Source organism: Hypanus sabinus, chromosome 6, assembly GCF_030144855.1.
Source record: "Hypanus sabinus isolate sHypSab1 chromosome 6, sHypSab1.hap1, whole genome shotgun sequence".
NCBI classification, from domain to species: Eukaryota; Metazoa; Chordata; class Chondrichthyes; order Myliobatiformes; family Dasyatidae; genus Hypanus; species Hypanus sabinus.
Genome location: NC_082711.1, coordinates 2,436,957 through 2,451,820, shown reverse-complemented (window position 1 = coordinate 2,451,820; position 14,864 = coordinate 2,436,957). Strand labels below are relative to the sequence as shown.

At 44.6% G+C, this 14,864-nt stretch overlaps 1 protein-coding gene across 1 annotated transcript in view; it reads left to right on the top strand.

Annotated features, from left to right (window-relative positions):
• Positions 1-14,864, top strand: part of LOC132394941 (uncharacterized) — a 119,100-nt gene that overhangs the window by 89,317 nt on the left and 14,919 nt on the right. The window contains exons 5-7 of the mRNA XM_059971287.1: positions 10,440-10,533; positions 11,042-11,109; positions 12,341-12,641. Coding sequence (XP_059827270.1) covers positions 10,440-10,533; positions 11,042-11,109; positions 12,341-12,641 — 463 coding nt within the window. The remainder of the gene's footprint in view (positions 1-10,439; positions 10,534-11,041; positions 11,110-12,340; positions 12,642-14,864) is intronic.

The following is a 14,864-nucleotide window of genomic DNA, read 5'->3' as shown; positions in this document are numbered from 1 at the left end:
GATCATTTTTGTGCACATGCCCCGCCCACACTTTCACTCTCAGCTGCCAGTAGGCTGCAGCTCTGAGCCATACTATTGACAGTCATTAAAAACCTCTCATACTATGGGGTGACTGGAGTTGCGGCATCTCATATATTCTCCACCTGCCAATATTTCCTTTGGTCACGATAGAGTTTATCAAATGTGTTCAGGGAAGTTTCCTTCATCAGTGCTATATACAGAAGTCCCAACGACAGAGTATATGAGGGAATGGGACAGGGCAGGTTTTTGACAGAACTTTTGTAGAGGAAATCTTTGCATCTAGTGATCATAATTCAATGAGCTTCGAAGAACATATGTAATAAGATACATCTAGTCTGCTGGAGGAAATTCCAAATTGCAGAAAGGCCAATTTTGATGGTATCAATAGGGATTGGGATTGGGATAGGTTGTTTTCTTGGTAAAAGGCGAGGGGGGCTTCAAAGGTGAAATTGTGAGCTTATATGTGCCTGTCAGAATAAAAGGTTAAGTTAACAGGTAAGCATGAACTTTGGATTTCAAGATATATTGAGGCCTAGGTTAAGAGTATTGGGTAGTCTATGTTATCACCTCATTAACGTAGTCATATCTTTCTTATTTCCCCTTTCCACCATAAAGCCTCACAATATGTGATCTCCAGTCTGCTTTGACTCAGCACTGCTATCATATTTTCCCTGACTAGTAACATCATCCCCTTTACGCCCTGCTTTCAGATATACAGGGCACAGAACACTACGCCCTGCTTTCAGATATACAGGGCTCAGAACACTACGCCCTGCATTCAGATATACAGGGCTCAGAACACTATGCCCTGCATTCAGATATACAGGGCTCAGAACACTACGCCCTGCGTTCAGATATACAGGGCTCAGAACACTATGCCCTGCATTCAGATATACAGGGCTCAGAACACTACGCCCTGCATTCAGATATACAGGGTTCAGAACACTACGCCCTGCATTCAGATATACAGGGCTCAGAACACTACGCCCTGTATTCAGATATACAGGGCTCAGAACACTACACCCTGCGTTCAAATATACAGGGCTCAGAATACTATGCCCTGCGTTCAAATATACAGAGCTCAGGAAACTAGGCGCACTGCACTCAAACTTTTGATCCTGACTTAGGTCTTAACAGCAGCTGTCGCCACAATCTCTTCACTATCTATTCTGGCAGGGTTCCCATCTCCCTGCAAGTCTAGTGTGAACCTAACCCCATCTCTCCACCCTCGATAACATTAGCAGATTTTCCCGCTAGGATATTACCGCCGCTGTCCATTTCAGTTGCAAGCCTTCTCTTCTTTTCAGATCCCACCAACCCTGGAAGAGAACCAAATAATCCAAGGATCTGACACTTTCCAATGGGAATCTTGCCATGGGAGCAAGATTCTAGCCATTTGGCCCATCTACTCATAGGTATCTCAGCATCCCCACTTCACCTGCCTGAACAAAGTATCTGTGGGTGAGGATAAAAGGTGCACGTTGTCAACTTTTTGATGTCGACCCTGCCTTAGGTCTGAAGCCAGAGGACAGCAGTGCATAGGGGTGGGGTGGAGGATAGTGGAAGTCAAGTGGAACTAGAAGAGGACTGTACTGTATTGGATCAGTTGTGAGAATGTGCCAATGCGCATGGGGCCATTTGATTGGGTGAGAGGTACTCCCGGGCGTTCTAGTGCGTACATTTTCCTCTCGGAGGCCGGGGTCGTCGGTCCCACACTAAGCTGTCCAGCGAGCACCGTGACCAGCATGACTTCATAAAAACGTTTAAGCACACGTTGCCATCCTTTCTCTGTCTGCGTAACAGAAAAGTTCCCCTTCATTGCCACAGAGGCCAAAGTGGAAGAGCAACTTTGCGTTCCGCTTGGACAGTTTACAACCCAACGGTATTGATAGGTAACTCACACCAGAATTCCCTTCCCACACATATTTGCGTGGCCAATGAGTTCTCTCCCTTCATGTGCCTCTCCCATCTGATGACATTGTCACTGAGAAACTGTTTTTTTTCCCAACATGACATCACAGACAATCCCTGATCGCTGTCTCGATGCCTGGCCCGAGGTCTAGAATATAAAAGCCAAGGATGTAATGCTGAGACTTTATAAGGCGTTGGTCAGACCACACTTAAAGCATTGTGACCAACTTTAGGCCACTAATCTACCGACAAGAGTTCAGAAGAGGTTCACAAAAGTTATTCAGAGTCTGACAATGATTAATTGAAGAGGAGCGTTTGATGGCTCTGGGTCTATATTCATTGGGCTTTGAAAGAAGGAGGGGTGGATCTTATCAAAACTTGTTGAATTCTGAAAGACCTAGATAGAGTGGAGGTGAAGAGGATGGTTCCTGTAAAGGCTGATTCTAAGACCAGAGGGCTCAGACTCAGTACATAAGAATGTCTCTTTAGAACATATGAGAAGATGTTCCTTTAGCTAGAGTGCAGTGAATTGGTGAAATTAATTTGCTACATTCTACTTTATCCCACGCTCCAGGATGCTGGATGAAACAAAAACTAGAGTTCATTGTTTAAGAGTGAAAGATTAAATATTTAGGTGCAACTTAGGGGGATCTTCTTCACAGAGTGTGGTGAGAATCTGGAATTAGCAGCAAGATGAAGTGTTGGGTGTGAGTTCAGTTGCAACATTTAAGAAAGGATTGGATAGTTACATGGAAGAGAGAGGTATAGTGGCTTTTGACCCTGGGGGGGTGGGGGGAGTTGATATGTCTATATGTTTTAAAACAGTTAGCAGCAACTAGATGGGCCAATAGACATGCTGTGTGCTGTAATGTTCTATAACTCTGTGGCTTCAATGCCAAACCTATGTACAACAGTAACTTTTGTCCCAACAAATATCCCCAATGTCTCAGAAAATGAAAGCAGAATTGTTAACTTTTCCCTATGGCACCCCGACAACACTCCTTTCCAATTACAGGGAGGTATGGACTTGCTTCGCTAGATATCTCTGTTCCACAATTCGTCCCAGACCCTGTTTATTTGCAAGTCTGGCTAAATATGCCTGTGGTTTTATGCATCACTTTTAATGTTTGTGAGACTGCCACCTGCCATTTCTCTGCTCATATACCCAGCTGGGAAACAGTCTGCATTGTGAACTTGGCTGCCAGGGCGGGGTGGTGGGGTGGGGGGGCGTGTTGGACTCACGCCTCACCTTTGCCATGGAATGGGATGCCTATTAAGTCAGATTGAGCTCAAGTTAAGTAACTTCTGCTTTACAGCTAGCAGAACCTCTCCCAACTGCCAATTGGGAAAGGACTCGATGGCCCAACAGAAAACAGTTAACTTGGCTGTGGCTTGTGTGATGTGGAAAGGCAGCATGTCCTCATTGGAATACAGTGATTGTCCTGGGTCCCGAGAGCCTCTCGTCTGCAGATCTACTCTGGGCCGGGGTTAGGTACAGTTGTCAGCTTGCAAGCTGGGTTCCCCACCCAGGCTACTAACACAGTCGATTGATAGTTTGTTCATCACTCGCCTGTGAGGAAGATTTTCCCAGTGCCTTGCAGATTGTCCAGCCACACCCATGCAAACAGAAAACCAGCATAGGGTCCAAACTGTCTATTTCCTGTAGTGATATACAGGCCAGTGAAAGCATGCAGCTTCCAGAGTCATTGGCTCTGAAACATGGGATCCAGGGAAATTTGAAAAAGTCGACCCAAACACATGAGATTGTGGAAGTGTTGGAAATCCAGAGCAACGCACATGAAATGTTGAGGGAACTCAACAAGTCAGCAATTATGGAAACGGATAATGAGTTGAGCTTTTGAGCCAAAACCCATCAAAGTGGACCCAAAATAGTTATAAGAGGTAGTGGGTGATAGTGGAGAGGTTTCTCTTGTGCCTGGAAGAAGGTGAACAGTGAAGTACCATAGGGACCCGTATAAGGGCTCCTGTTGCTTATAAGTTACAATGGCAACTGTGAACGAATATAGGGTGGAGATTTTATGAAAATTGCCAGCATTGTTGATGATGGGGTGTCTTGGGCTGTTGACTGATGTTGATCAGTTGACAAAATTGTCAGGAGCATTGGCAAGAGCAGCTGAATCCTAACGAGCACGAGGAGATATCGAATCCTAGAATTATATAACCATATAACAATTACAGCATGGAAGCAAGCCATCTCGGCCCTTATAGTCCGTGCCGAATGCTTAGTCTCACCAAGTCCCATTGACCCGCATTCAGCCCATAACCCTCCATTCCTTTCCTGTCCATATACCTATCCAATTTTGCTTTAAATGACAATACCAAAACCGCCTCTACCACTTCTCTACTACATACTGGAAGCTCATTCCACACAGCTACCACTCTTTGAGTAAACAAATTCCCCCTCATGTTACCCTTAAACTTTTGCCCCCTAAGTCTCAACTCATGTCCTCTTGTTTGAATCTCCCTACTCTTAATGGAAAAAGCCTATCCACTCAACTCTATCTATCCCCCTCATAATTTTAAATACTTCTATCAAGTCCCCCCTCAACCTTCTATGCTCCAAAGAATAAAGACCTAACTTGTTCAATCTTTCCCTGTAACTTAGGTGCTGAAACCCAGGTAACATTCTAGTAAATCTTCTCTGTACTCTCTCTATTTTGTTGACATCTTTCCTATAATTCGGTAACCAGAACTGTACACAATACTCCAAATTTGGCCTTACCAATGGCTTGTACAATTTTAACATTACATCCCAACTCCTATGCTCAATGCTCTGGTTTACAAAGGCCAACATACCAAAAGCTTTCTTCACCACCCTATCCACATGAGATTCCACCTTCAGGGAACTATGCACCGTTATTCCTAGATCACTCTGTTCTACTGCATTCTTCAATGCCCTACCATTTACCATGTATGTCCTATTTGGATTATTCCTACCAACATGTAGCCCCTCACACTTATCAGCATTAAACTTCATCTGCCATCGCTCAGCCAATTCTGCTAACTGGCCTAAATCTCTCTGCAAACTTTGAAAACCTACTTCATTATCCACAATGCCACCTACCTTAGTATCATCTGCATACTTACTAATCCAATTTACCACCCCATCATCCAGATCATAGAAGCATAGAGACAGTTTCTTTAGCCCACTGAGACCATCATTCCGGTCTACACTAATACCACCATATTCCTCCACGTTCTGTTCATTCAGCAGTCTGTCTGGATGCCTGTTAAACGCTGTTGTCTTCCTACCTCCATCAACCAGCAGTTCTTCCCACCACACAATCCATCCCTAACAACTGTCTACTGATATTAACTAATCTTAGTGTGAAGATATCCCACACATCCATTTCAACTTTTCTCCTCTCATCTGAAATTTTGACTTTTCAGCTTTAGACGCATTGACCACTGGGGACAAAATGTTATACCTCTTCCATGTCACAACCAAGAGAAAATCTGCAGATGCTGAAAATCCAAGCAACACACACAAAATGCTGGCCCGAAACATTGACTGTAGTCTTTTCCATAGATGCTGCCTGGCCTGCTGAGTTCCTCCAGCACTTTGTGTGTGTGGCCCCTCTCATGTGACCTCTTAGCATCCTTTGTTTCTGAAAAAAACATTTGCAGCTTGTCCAGTCATTAGAAGTGAAGAACGTAAGGAATAGGAGCTGGACTAGGCCAACAGGCCCATCGTCTGCTCTACCATTCTAGTTGTGAACTCATCTCTACTGCCTGTTTTACCTCATAACCTCTAATTTCCCCTGGTATGGAAAAATAAATCTGCGTCTTAAATGTATTTAATCAGGTCCCCTCTTGTTGAAAGTTTTCACCTTTTAAATAACAACTCTAGTTTCTATTTTAACTTCCAAAGTGTATTTACTTATATTTTACAACACCTACCAGACCTCTGACCACTCACTTAATCTATCCATATCACTCTGCAGGCTACCTGCACAGTTTGCATTTTTCTACAGAATTTAGTGCCATATGCTACATTCGGCCCCCTTCGTACAAATCGTTAATGTACTGTACATTGTGGATGTATGTGAGCACATCATTGATCCCCGCGGTGACATGCAGAGGGTGTCATAACTGACTGCCAACCAGAGAGGATGAACACAGGGCCCTGGTGGAGGACTTGGTCAAATGGGGCAACTAAATCATCTGCAGCTCAACATCAGTAAGACAAAGGAGATAGCAATGGACTTTAGGAAGAATAAGTCTTCACTGTTCCCTGTCATTCTTGATGGTGAGGACTTGGATGTGGTGAGGACCAACAAGTACCAGGAGGTGCACCTGGATGACAGACTTGAGTGGAACACCAACACAGAGGCTGTGGACAAGAATGGCAGAAATCATCTCTACTTCCTAGGGAGACTGAGGTCCTATAGTGTAGAGTACGCAGGTCTCTCATTCACATGTTCTACCAGTCTGCTTCTGCAGGTACAATCTTCTATGCAGTGGCGGCTGAGGCAATGGCATCAATACAGGTGATGCCAACAGGCTCAATAAATGGATTAGAAAATCTGTCTCTGTTATAGCAGTCAAACCAGACACTCTGGAGGATGTGCTAGTATCAAAGGACCCCTCAGAAAACCCTGGCAATTTTGGACATGGCTTCTCACCCTCTGCATGTCACCTTGACTGAACAGAGGAAAACTTTATCATAGAAAATAGAATAGAATGATACATTTTGCGATGCACCCAGACCATTCATCAATAATGTAACCTGGGATTACAGTGTGTTGTGGGTTTTTCAACATCAGACACCCTCGTCCGGGGGACCTAGCCCAGTCTGTCTGAGTAGCATTCTGCCATAGCCACCTCTAGGTTTGTTTTGTTGTTTCTGTGGTATTTCTGATGGCTTTACACTTCTGGGCCCTTATGGCACCCATCCAGCTGCAGGCTCTGCAGAGGGATTGACCAGAAAACCCTCTGCAGCCCAGATCTATGGGCATGTAGTGTGCCCAGCTCCCTTTGCTGCATTGCAGAGGGATAGGAACAGACAAGTTAGGGAAATGTTTAACTGGAGTAAGACGAGATATGAGGCTATCAGGCAGGAACTTGGAAGCGTAAATTAGAAGCAGATGTTCTCAGGGAAACGTACGGAAGAAATGTGACAAATGTTCAGGGGATATTTGCATAGGGTTCTGTATAGGTATATTTCAATGAGACAGGGAAAGGATGGTAGGGTGCAGGAACTGTGGTGTACAAAGGCTGTTCTAAATCTAGTCAAGATGAAAAGAAGAGCTTATAAAAGGTTAAGAAAAAAGTAGCTGATGATAGAGATCTAGAAGATTATAAAGATAGCAGGAAGGAGCTTAAGAATGAACCCACGAGAGCTGGAAGGGGCCATGAGAAGGCCTTGGTGGACAGGATTAAGGAAAACCCCAAAGCATTCTACAATTATAGGAAGAGCAAGAGGATAAGATGTGAGAGAACAGGACCAATCAAGTGTGACAGTGGAAAAGTGTGGATGGAACAGAAGGAGATAGCAGAGGTATTTAATGAATACTTTGCTTCAGTATTCACTACAGAAAAGGATCTCGGCAATTGTACGGATGACTTACAGCTTGAGCATATAGATATTGAGGAAGAGGATGCGCTGGAGATTTCGGAAATGATCAAGTTGGATAAGTCATGAGGAATGGACAGGAGGTATCCCAGGTTACTGTCAGAAGTGAGGGAGGAGATTTCTGAGCCTCTGGGGATGATCTTTGCATCATCAATGAGAACAGACAGACAGACAGACATACTTTACTGACCCCGAGGGAAATTGGGTTTCATTACAGCTGCACCAACCAAGAATAGTGAAGAAATATAGCAATATAAAACCATAAATAATTAAATAATAACAAGTTAATCATGCCAAGTGGAAATAAGTCCAGGACCAGCATATTGGCACAGGGTGTCTGACACTCTGAGGGAGGAGTTGTAAAGTTTGATGGCCACAGGTAGGAATGACTTCCTATGACGCTCAGTGTTACATCTTGGTGGAATGAGTCTCTGGCTGAATGAACTCCTGTGCCTAACCAATACAGTATGGAGTGGATGGGAGTTATTGTGCAAGATGGCATGCAACTTGGACAGCATCCTCTTTTCAGACACCACAGTCAGAGAGTCCAATTCCACCCCCACAACATCACTGGCCTTATGAATGAGTTTGTTGATTCTGTTGGTGTCTGCTACCCTCAGCCTACTGCCCCAGCACACAACAGCAAACATGATAGCACTGGCCACCACAGCTTCGTAGAACATCCTCAGCGTCATCCGGCAGATGTTAAAGGACCTCAGTCTCCTCAGGAAATAGAGACGGCTCTGACCCTTCTTGTAGACAGCCTCAGTGTTCTTCGAACAGGAGAGGTTCTGGACGAATGGAGGGTTGCGGATGTTGTTCCTTATTAAAGAAAGGGAGTAGTGATAGCCCAGGAAATTATAGACTAGTGAGCCTTACCTCAGTGGTTGGTAAGTTGACAGAGAAGATCCCGAGAGGCAAGATTTATGAACATTTGGAAAGGTATAATATGATTAGGAGTAGTCAGCATGGCTTTGTCAAGGGCAGGTCATGCCTTACGAGCCTGATTGAATTTTTTGAGGATGTGACTAAACACGTTGATGAAGGAAGGGCAGTAACTGTAATATATATGGATTTCAGCAAGGCATTTGATAGGGTACCCCATACAAGGCTAATTGAGAAAGAAAGGAGGCGTGGGATCCAAGGGGACATTGCTTTGTGGATCCAGTACTGGCTTGCCCACAGAAGGCAAAGAGTGGTTGTAGACGGGTCATATTCTGCATGGAGGTCAGTGACCAGTGGTGTGCCTCAGGGATCTTTTTTGAACCCCTTCTCTTTGCCATTTTTATAAATGACCTGGTTGAGGAAGTGGAGGGACGGGTTAGTAAATTTGCTGATGACATGAAGGTGGGGGGTGGTTTGGACAGTGTGGAGGATTGTTAGCGGTTACATCAGGATATTGGTAGGATGCAAAACTGGGCTGAGAAGTGGCAGATGGGGTTTAACCCAGTTAAGTGTGAGGTGGTTTATTTTGGTGGGTCAAAAATGCTGGCAGAATGTAGTATTAATGATAAGACTCTTGGCAGTGTGGAGGATCAAAGGGATCTTGGGGTCCGAGTCCATAGGACACTCAAAACTGCTGCGCAGGTTGACTCTGTGGTTGTGAAAGTATACGGTATATTGGCCTTCATCAATCGTGGGATTGAGTTTAAGAGCCAAGAGGTAATGTTGCAGCTATATAGGGCCCTCCTCCAACCCCACTTGGAGTACTGTGCTCGGTTCTGGTCACTTCACTATAGGATGGATGTGGAAACCATAGAAAAAGTGCAGAGGAGATTTACAAGGATGTTGCCTGGATTGGGGAGCATGCCTTATGAGAGGAGGTTGAATGATCTTGGCCTTTTCTCCTCAGAGCGATGGAGGATGAGAGGTGACCTGATTGAGGTGTATAAGATGATGAGAGGCATTGATCGTGTGGATAGTCAGAGGCTTTTTCCCAGGGCTGGAATAGCTAGCATGAGAGGGCACAGTTTTATGGTGCTTGGAAGTAGGTATGGAGATGTCAGGGGTAAGTTTTTTTTTACGCAGCGAGTGGTAAGTGCGTGGAACGGGCCGTCAGTGACGGTGGAGGCGGATACGATAGGGTCTTTTATGAGACTACTGGACAGGAACATGGAGCTCAGAAACATAGAGGGCTATGGGTAACCCTCTGTAATTTCTAAAGTAAGGATATGTTTGGCATAGCATTGTGGGCCGAAGGGCCTGTATTGTACAATAGGGTTTCTTTGTTTCTAATGTTTCATGCACCCTTTCTGGACAGGCACATGCATAAAATCAGTTTTGTGGAACAAATGTAGGCAAATGGAACATTCGAAGTGCACAAATCAGCCGGTAGGGAGGCCTATGCTGATGGGTGGGTTTCCATGCTGTATACCTTTGTGACTGTACAGGCAATGATTAACCCAACAGTCTATCTACAAATTATCATCATTTTCCATCAAAAATTCTGCCTCAGAGGAGAGGCTACTGCTTGGTCTGAGCTTTCTCATGGGACTCTGATGGAGAGGATTCCTGACAATACTTGGGTCTGGGCTCCAAAGCTCTGGCTTCCACTGGATTCCGGGAGTGTGAGGAGACTGTACACTTACGCCCTTGAGCTCCCAGCCTCTCCACACTTCCCCTTTGCAAATTAACGTTCCTTTTTCCCTCACCTTGGATAACGGCCGCCGAACAGTGCACTTCCCCTCCTTCCATTTCCACGTTGGTCAATGTCCCATTGCCCAAGACTGAAAAATTGCATTCCACTTTCAGCCAATAGAAAGCATGCCATGTATAATACTTGACCAGTTGGCCAAATCCCCATTCTGGCTGCCTCAATATAAATTTGGATGAAAGGAGGGTCCCGCAGATCCCGCGGAGACCTGCGGAAGGTGAGCGACTTTTCCTTTTCTCTCCGGGAATCTGGTCTGAGCAATCCGGGCTAACTATCTTTGCAGTAAATGTGTTTCTATTTTGTCATTCCCAACAGCAGCTGGAGCTGGGAGGCTTAACAGCAAGGGCCAAGGGTATAAGCCTGCAATGAAGGGGGCTAGGAAACTGGGATAAGCTCTACTTTCAGCAGAGAAGGTTAAAGAGAGGTGACAAACATGCGGGAGGAAAGTTACAAAGCTCGGATCAGAACAAGGATGACTTCATAAAATTTTATTAAGTTGTGACAGGGGTAGATAAGGTACATGGTCCTTCCAGGGAACGGAAGACTAAAACCAAAGGGTGAGGGGGAAGTGATTTACCTTGAGACGGGAAATGAATAAAATAGGACCTTCGTGGCAATATTTTCACCTAGAATGTGGTGGCTGTATGGAACGAGTCACTAGAGGAAGTGGTTCAGTCACCTAAAATTAGACATCTGAGCTGGTGCAGGGATAAGGATGGTTTAGAGGAGTATGGGTCAAATGGGTTCATTTCAAGCAGACACTTTGGTCAGCATTGAAGAGTTAGGGCAAAAGGCTTGTACTCTATAACACGGACTCTCCACAGTGTGAATCACATCTGCTCTTTCTTTCATTTCTGCAGGATGAAGTCACGTTTAATCCTGTTGCTCGGTTGTCTCTGTGTAACAGTAAACTTCTCTAGGTCACACGGTAAGATCTTCTGCGTCTGTTTCTGAGAAAGAAGGGAGGAGGGGTTGGAGAGAGAGAGAGAGAGAGAGGGGTGGTGAGAGGGGATAAGCAAAAAGATACTGGAGAGGCAGGAGTGGGGGAGTGGTGGAGGAGCAGTGGAGAGAGAAAGAACGAGAAAAGGGTGAGAGAGAAGGCAATAAAATCTGTTTCTATTTGCCTCTATGCCGTGCGAGTGGAATTGCCAGAGGAGGAGTCAAATGTGGTCAAAGGATAATACGGGGGAAAGACCCATGGATAAGGCAATAAGATTGGGGCAGAATTAGGCCATTCAGCCCATCGAGGCTGCTCCGCCATTTCATCACGGCCGATTCATTTTCCCTCGCAACCCCATTCTTCCATCTTCTCCCCATAACCTTTTATGCCCTGACTAATGAAAAACAGATCAACATCTGCCTTAAATACAGCCAGTTACCTGGCCTTCACATTCCCCCATGGTAATGAATTCCAATCATTCGTGACCCTCTGGCTAAAGAAATTTCCTCCCATCTCCATTCTAATTGGATATCCTTCTACTCTAAGGCTGCGCCCTTTGGTGCGAGACTAACCCACAATTGGAAACCTCCTCTCCACGTGCACTCTGTCTTGGCCTTTCAACATTTGAAATGCTTCAATGCAAATCCCTCCGTATTCTTTAAGTAGCAGTGCCTACAGGCCAATAGCGTCCTCTCCAAGTCAATGTCAACATCACTCTTGCCTTCCTCACCACTGAATGAACGTGCAAGTTAACCTTTAGGAAAACTGTACGTTGACTCCCACATCTCTGCATAAATGGAATTTTGAAACTTCCGCCTATTTATAAAATAAAGAGGAAAGTGCATGACCATAAACATCCCGACACTGTATTCTATCCGCCACTACTTTGCCCATTCTGCCCAAGTTCCTCTGCAGCATTCTGCTTCCTAAACATTACATGCTCTTTCACCTATCTTCGTGTTGGCTGCAACTTTGGTCACGAAGACATTAATTCTGTCATAAATTATTGATGCATATGGAGAAAGCAACTGCTCCCAAACACCAACACCTGAGGAACACCACGGGGTCATTGGCTGTCAACCTGGAAAGCCTCCCTTTATTCCCATTTCTGCCTCCTGCCAATTGGCCAATGCTCTATGGCAAGTTTCTGCAGACGGGAGGGTAACAAATGTAGATGGACAGACACCTAACTGCCCTCAACTGTTCTATTTTAACATAGACGATGATGATTCCGCCCCGGAGAACGTGATCTTCGGAGTCAGGGCGACGCAGTCAACTACATTCTCCAAATATGGAAGTGCAAGCAACGCCATTGATGGGAATCACGACAGTGAATTCCATCATTCATCGTGCAGCTGCACCAAAAAACAGTGCAATCCCTGGTGGCGTGTGGATCTGCAGAGACACTATCGCATCTACGTGGTTAGCATCACAAACCTAAACAGGAGACACTACAGGCTGAATGGAGCCGAGATCCGGATCGGCGACTCACTGGAGAACAATGGAAACAACAATACCCTGTGAGTCTCTCATCCACATCCACTATACAAAATTATGAGGAGTATAGAGGTTGGGTGGGACTACATGAGTTAAGGGTGAAAAGTGAAAAGTTTAAGGGGAACATGAGGGGAAAGTTCTTTGCAAGAGTGTGGAATGAGCTACCAGTACAAGTAGTGTATGCGAGCACAATCTCAACGTTTAAGCAAAGTACATGGATAGCAGAGGCATGGAGGGCTATGGTCTTGGTGCAAGTTGATGTAAGTGGGCAGATGAAGTGGCAGTTGAAAACTCTATGCAGTATTTTGGATGCAGCCTGATTAAAAAAGCTGCGTCATAAATTCCTGAGTTTTGAACTCAATGCGTTGACTAACAAAGGCAAGCATGTCATAGGCCTCCTTAAGCACCCTAACCATTTGTGTAGCCACTTTCAAGTAGGAATGAATTTAGACCCCAAGACCCCTCTGCTCATCAACACTGATCTCTCTTGCTCTTAAAAATACCCTTTTAATTTGATCTTCCAAGGTCTGGATAAAAATCGTCTACTATTGTTCTGCCCATATCAGCAAATGATATATATCTGTCACAAACACGAGAACTACAGATGCTGGAAATCCAAAGCAAGATACATAAAGGACCTCAGCAGGTTAGGCAGCATCTATGGAAAATGACCCTGATAAGGGGTAGTTGCCTGAAACATGAACTGTTTACTCTTTTCCATGGATGCTGCCTGGCCCGCTGAGTTCCTTCAGCATTTTGTGTGTGTTTCTTTGTATCCCGCTATATTCTTACCTTATTTGGAAAAAGAGCAATGACATAATGGTACCTGTACTTTTAGACTATAGCCCATGAAAGTCCACAGAGACTAACCAACGGAATCAAGGTATGACGGTGCCGAATCGATATAAAAAATAAATATAATAGTGGAGTTCAGTGTAGATCAGCGAGAAATCTGAAGACCAGCAATCACAAGGAAGATTGGGGCAGGGGAAGGAGGATCAATATTTTAGCCAATGCGAAATCCATATTTTGGTGTTAAATGTTGTAGCGGGTGTCTGGGGCAGTACTGGTACAGAACGAACAACGGCATTCAGAAACATAAGTTTCTGAATCTATTTCAAGGAAATCCTTCAGATGTGGGCATTTACCTTGATATTGGTTGCATCACCATATGGGATTGCGGGGAGGGGGAGGAATCTCTGCACAGGATTGGAAAAAAACCTGTTGATGGTTGTGAACCCGGTCAGCTCCATCATTGGCATTAGCCTCCCAACTATTGAAAACATCTCAATTCCCTTCAAATTCCACTATTCAAGAAGGGACCAGGGATAATCCTGGAAGCTATAGATGGGTGAGTCTCACGTCAGTGGTAGAGGTGCCACTTGAAAGAATTCTTAGGGGCAGGATTTATGAGCATTTGAAAAACCATGGTCTAATTCGGGAGAGCTAGCATAGGATTATGCGGGCCTAGTCAAGTCTTACTAACTAGTATTTAGTATTTTGAGGAGGTGTGAAGGGTGATTGATGAAGATAGAGCTGTGGATGTTGCCTGCATGCATTTTGGAAAGGCGCTTGACAAGCAACCTTATGGGAAGCTCATCGAGAATATTAAGATGCGTGAGGACCATGATGAATAGACTGCTTGGATTCAGAACTGACTTGCCCATAGAACAGAGAGTGTGGTGGTCAAAGTGACTTATTCTTGCTGGAGGTCTCCGATTAGATGTTTTGCAGGGATTTATATTGGGACTTTTGCTGTTTGTGATGTATATAACTGAACTGAATGAAAAATATAGATCGGTGGTTAGTAAGTGTGTAGATGATACAAAGATTGATGACATCATAGATCGCATAGAATAATGCCAAATAATAAGTAAATCAGTTCCAGTATTGAATAGATTAAAGATTGTGAAAAACAAATAATATATAGTAGAAAAGTGAGGTAGTGTTCAAGGGTTCAATGTCCATTTAATCATTCTCAAATGATGTCAGATCCACCGGTCTATAATTTCCTTATGTACATTAAGAGCCGTTTGTTAAACAGCGGAAGAAGCTTGGCTATCCTCCAATCCCCTAGTACCTCTCCTGTCAGAAAGGATGATTTATATATATCTTCAGGGACGTCGGAAATTTCTGCACTAGCTTGCCGTAGGGTCAGGGGAACCCGGTGTCGGGCTCTGGAAATTTATCTACCCTGATATGATTCAGGACAGCAAATACCTCCTCCTTTGTAATCGTTACTGGGT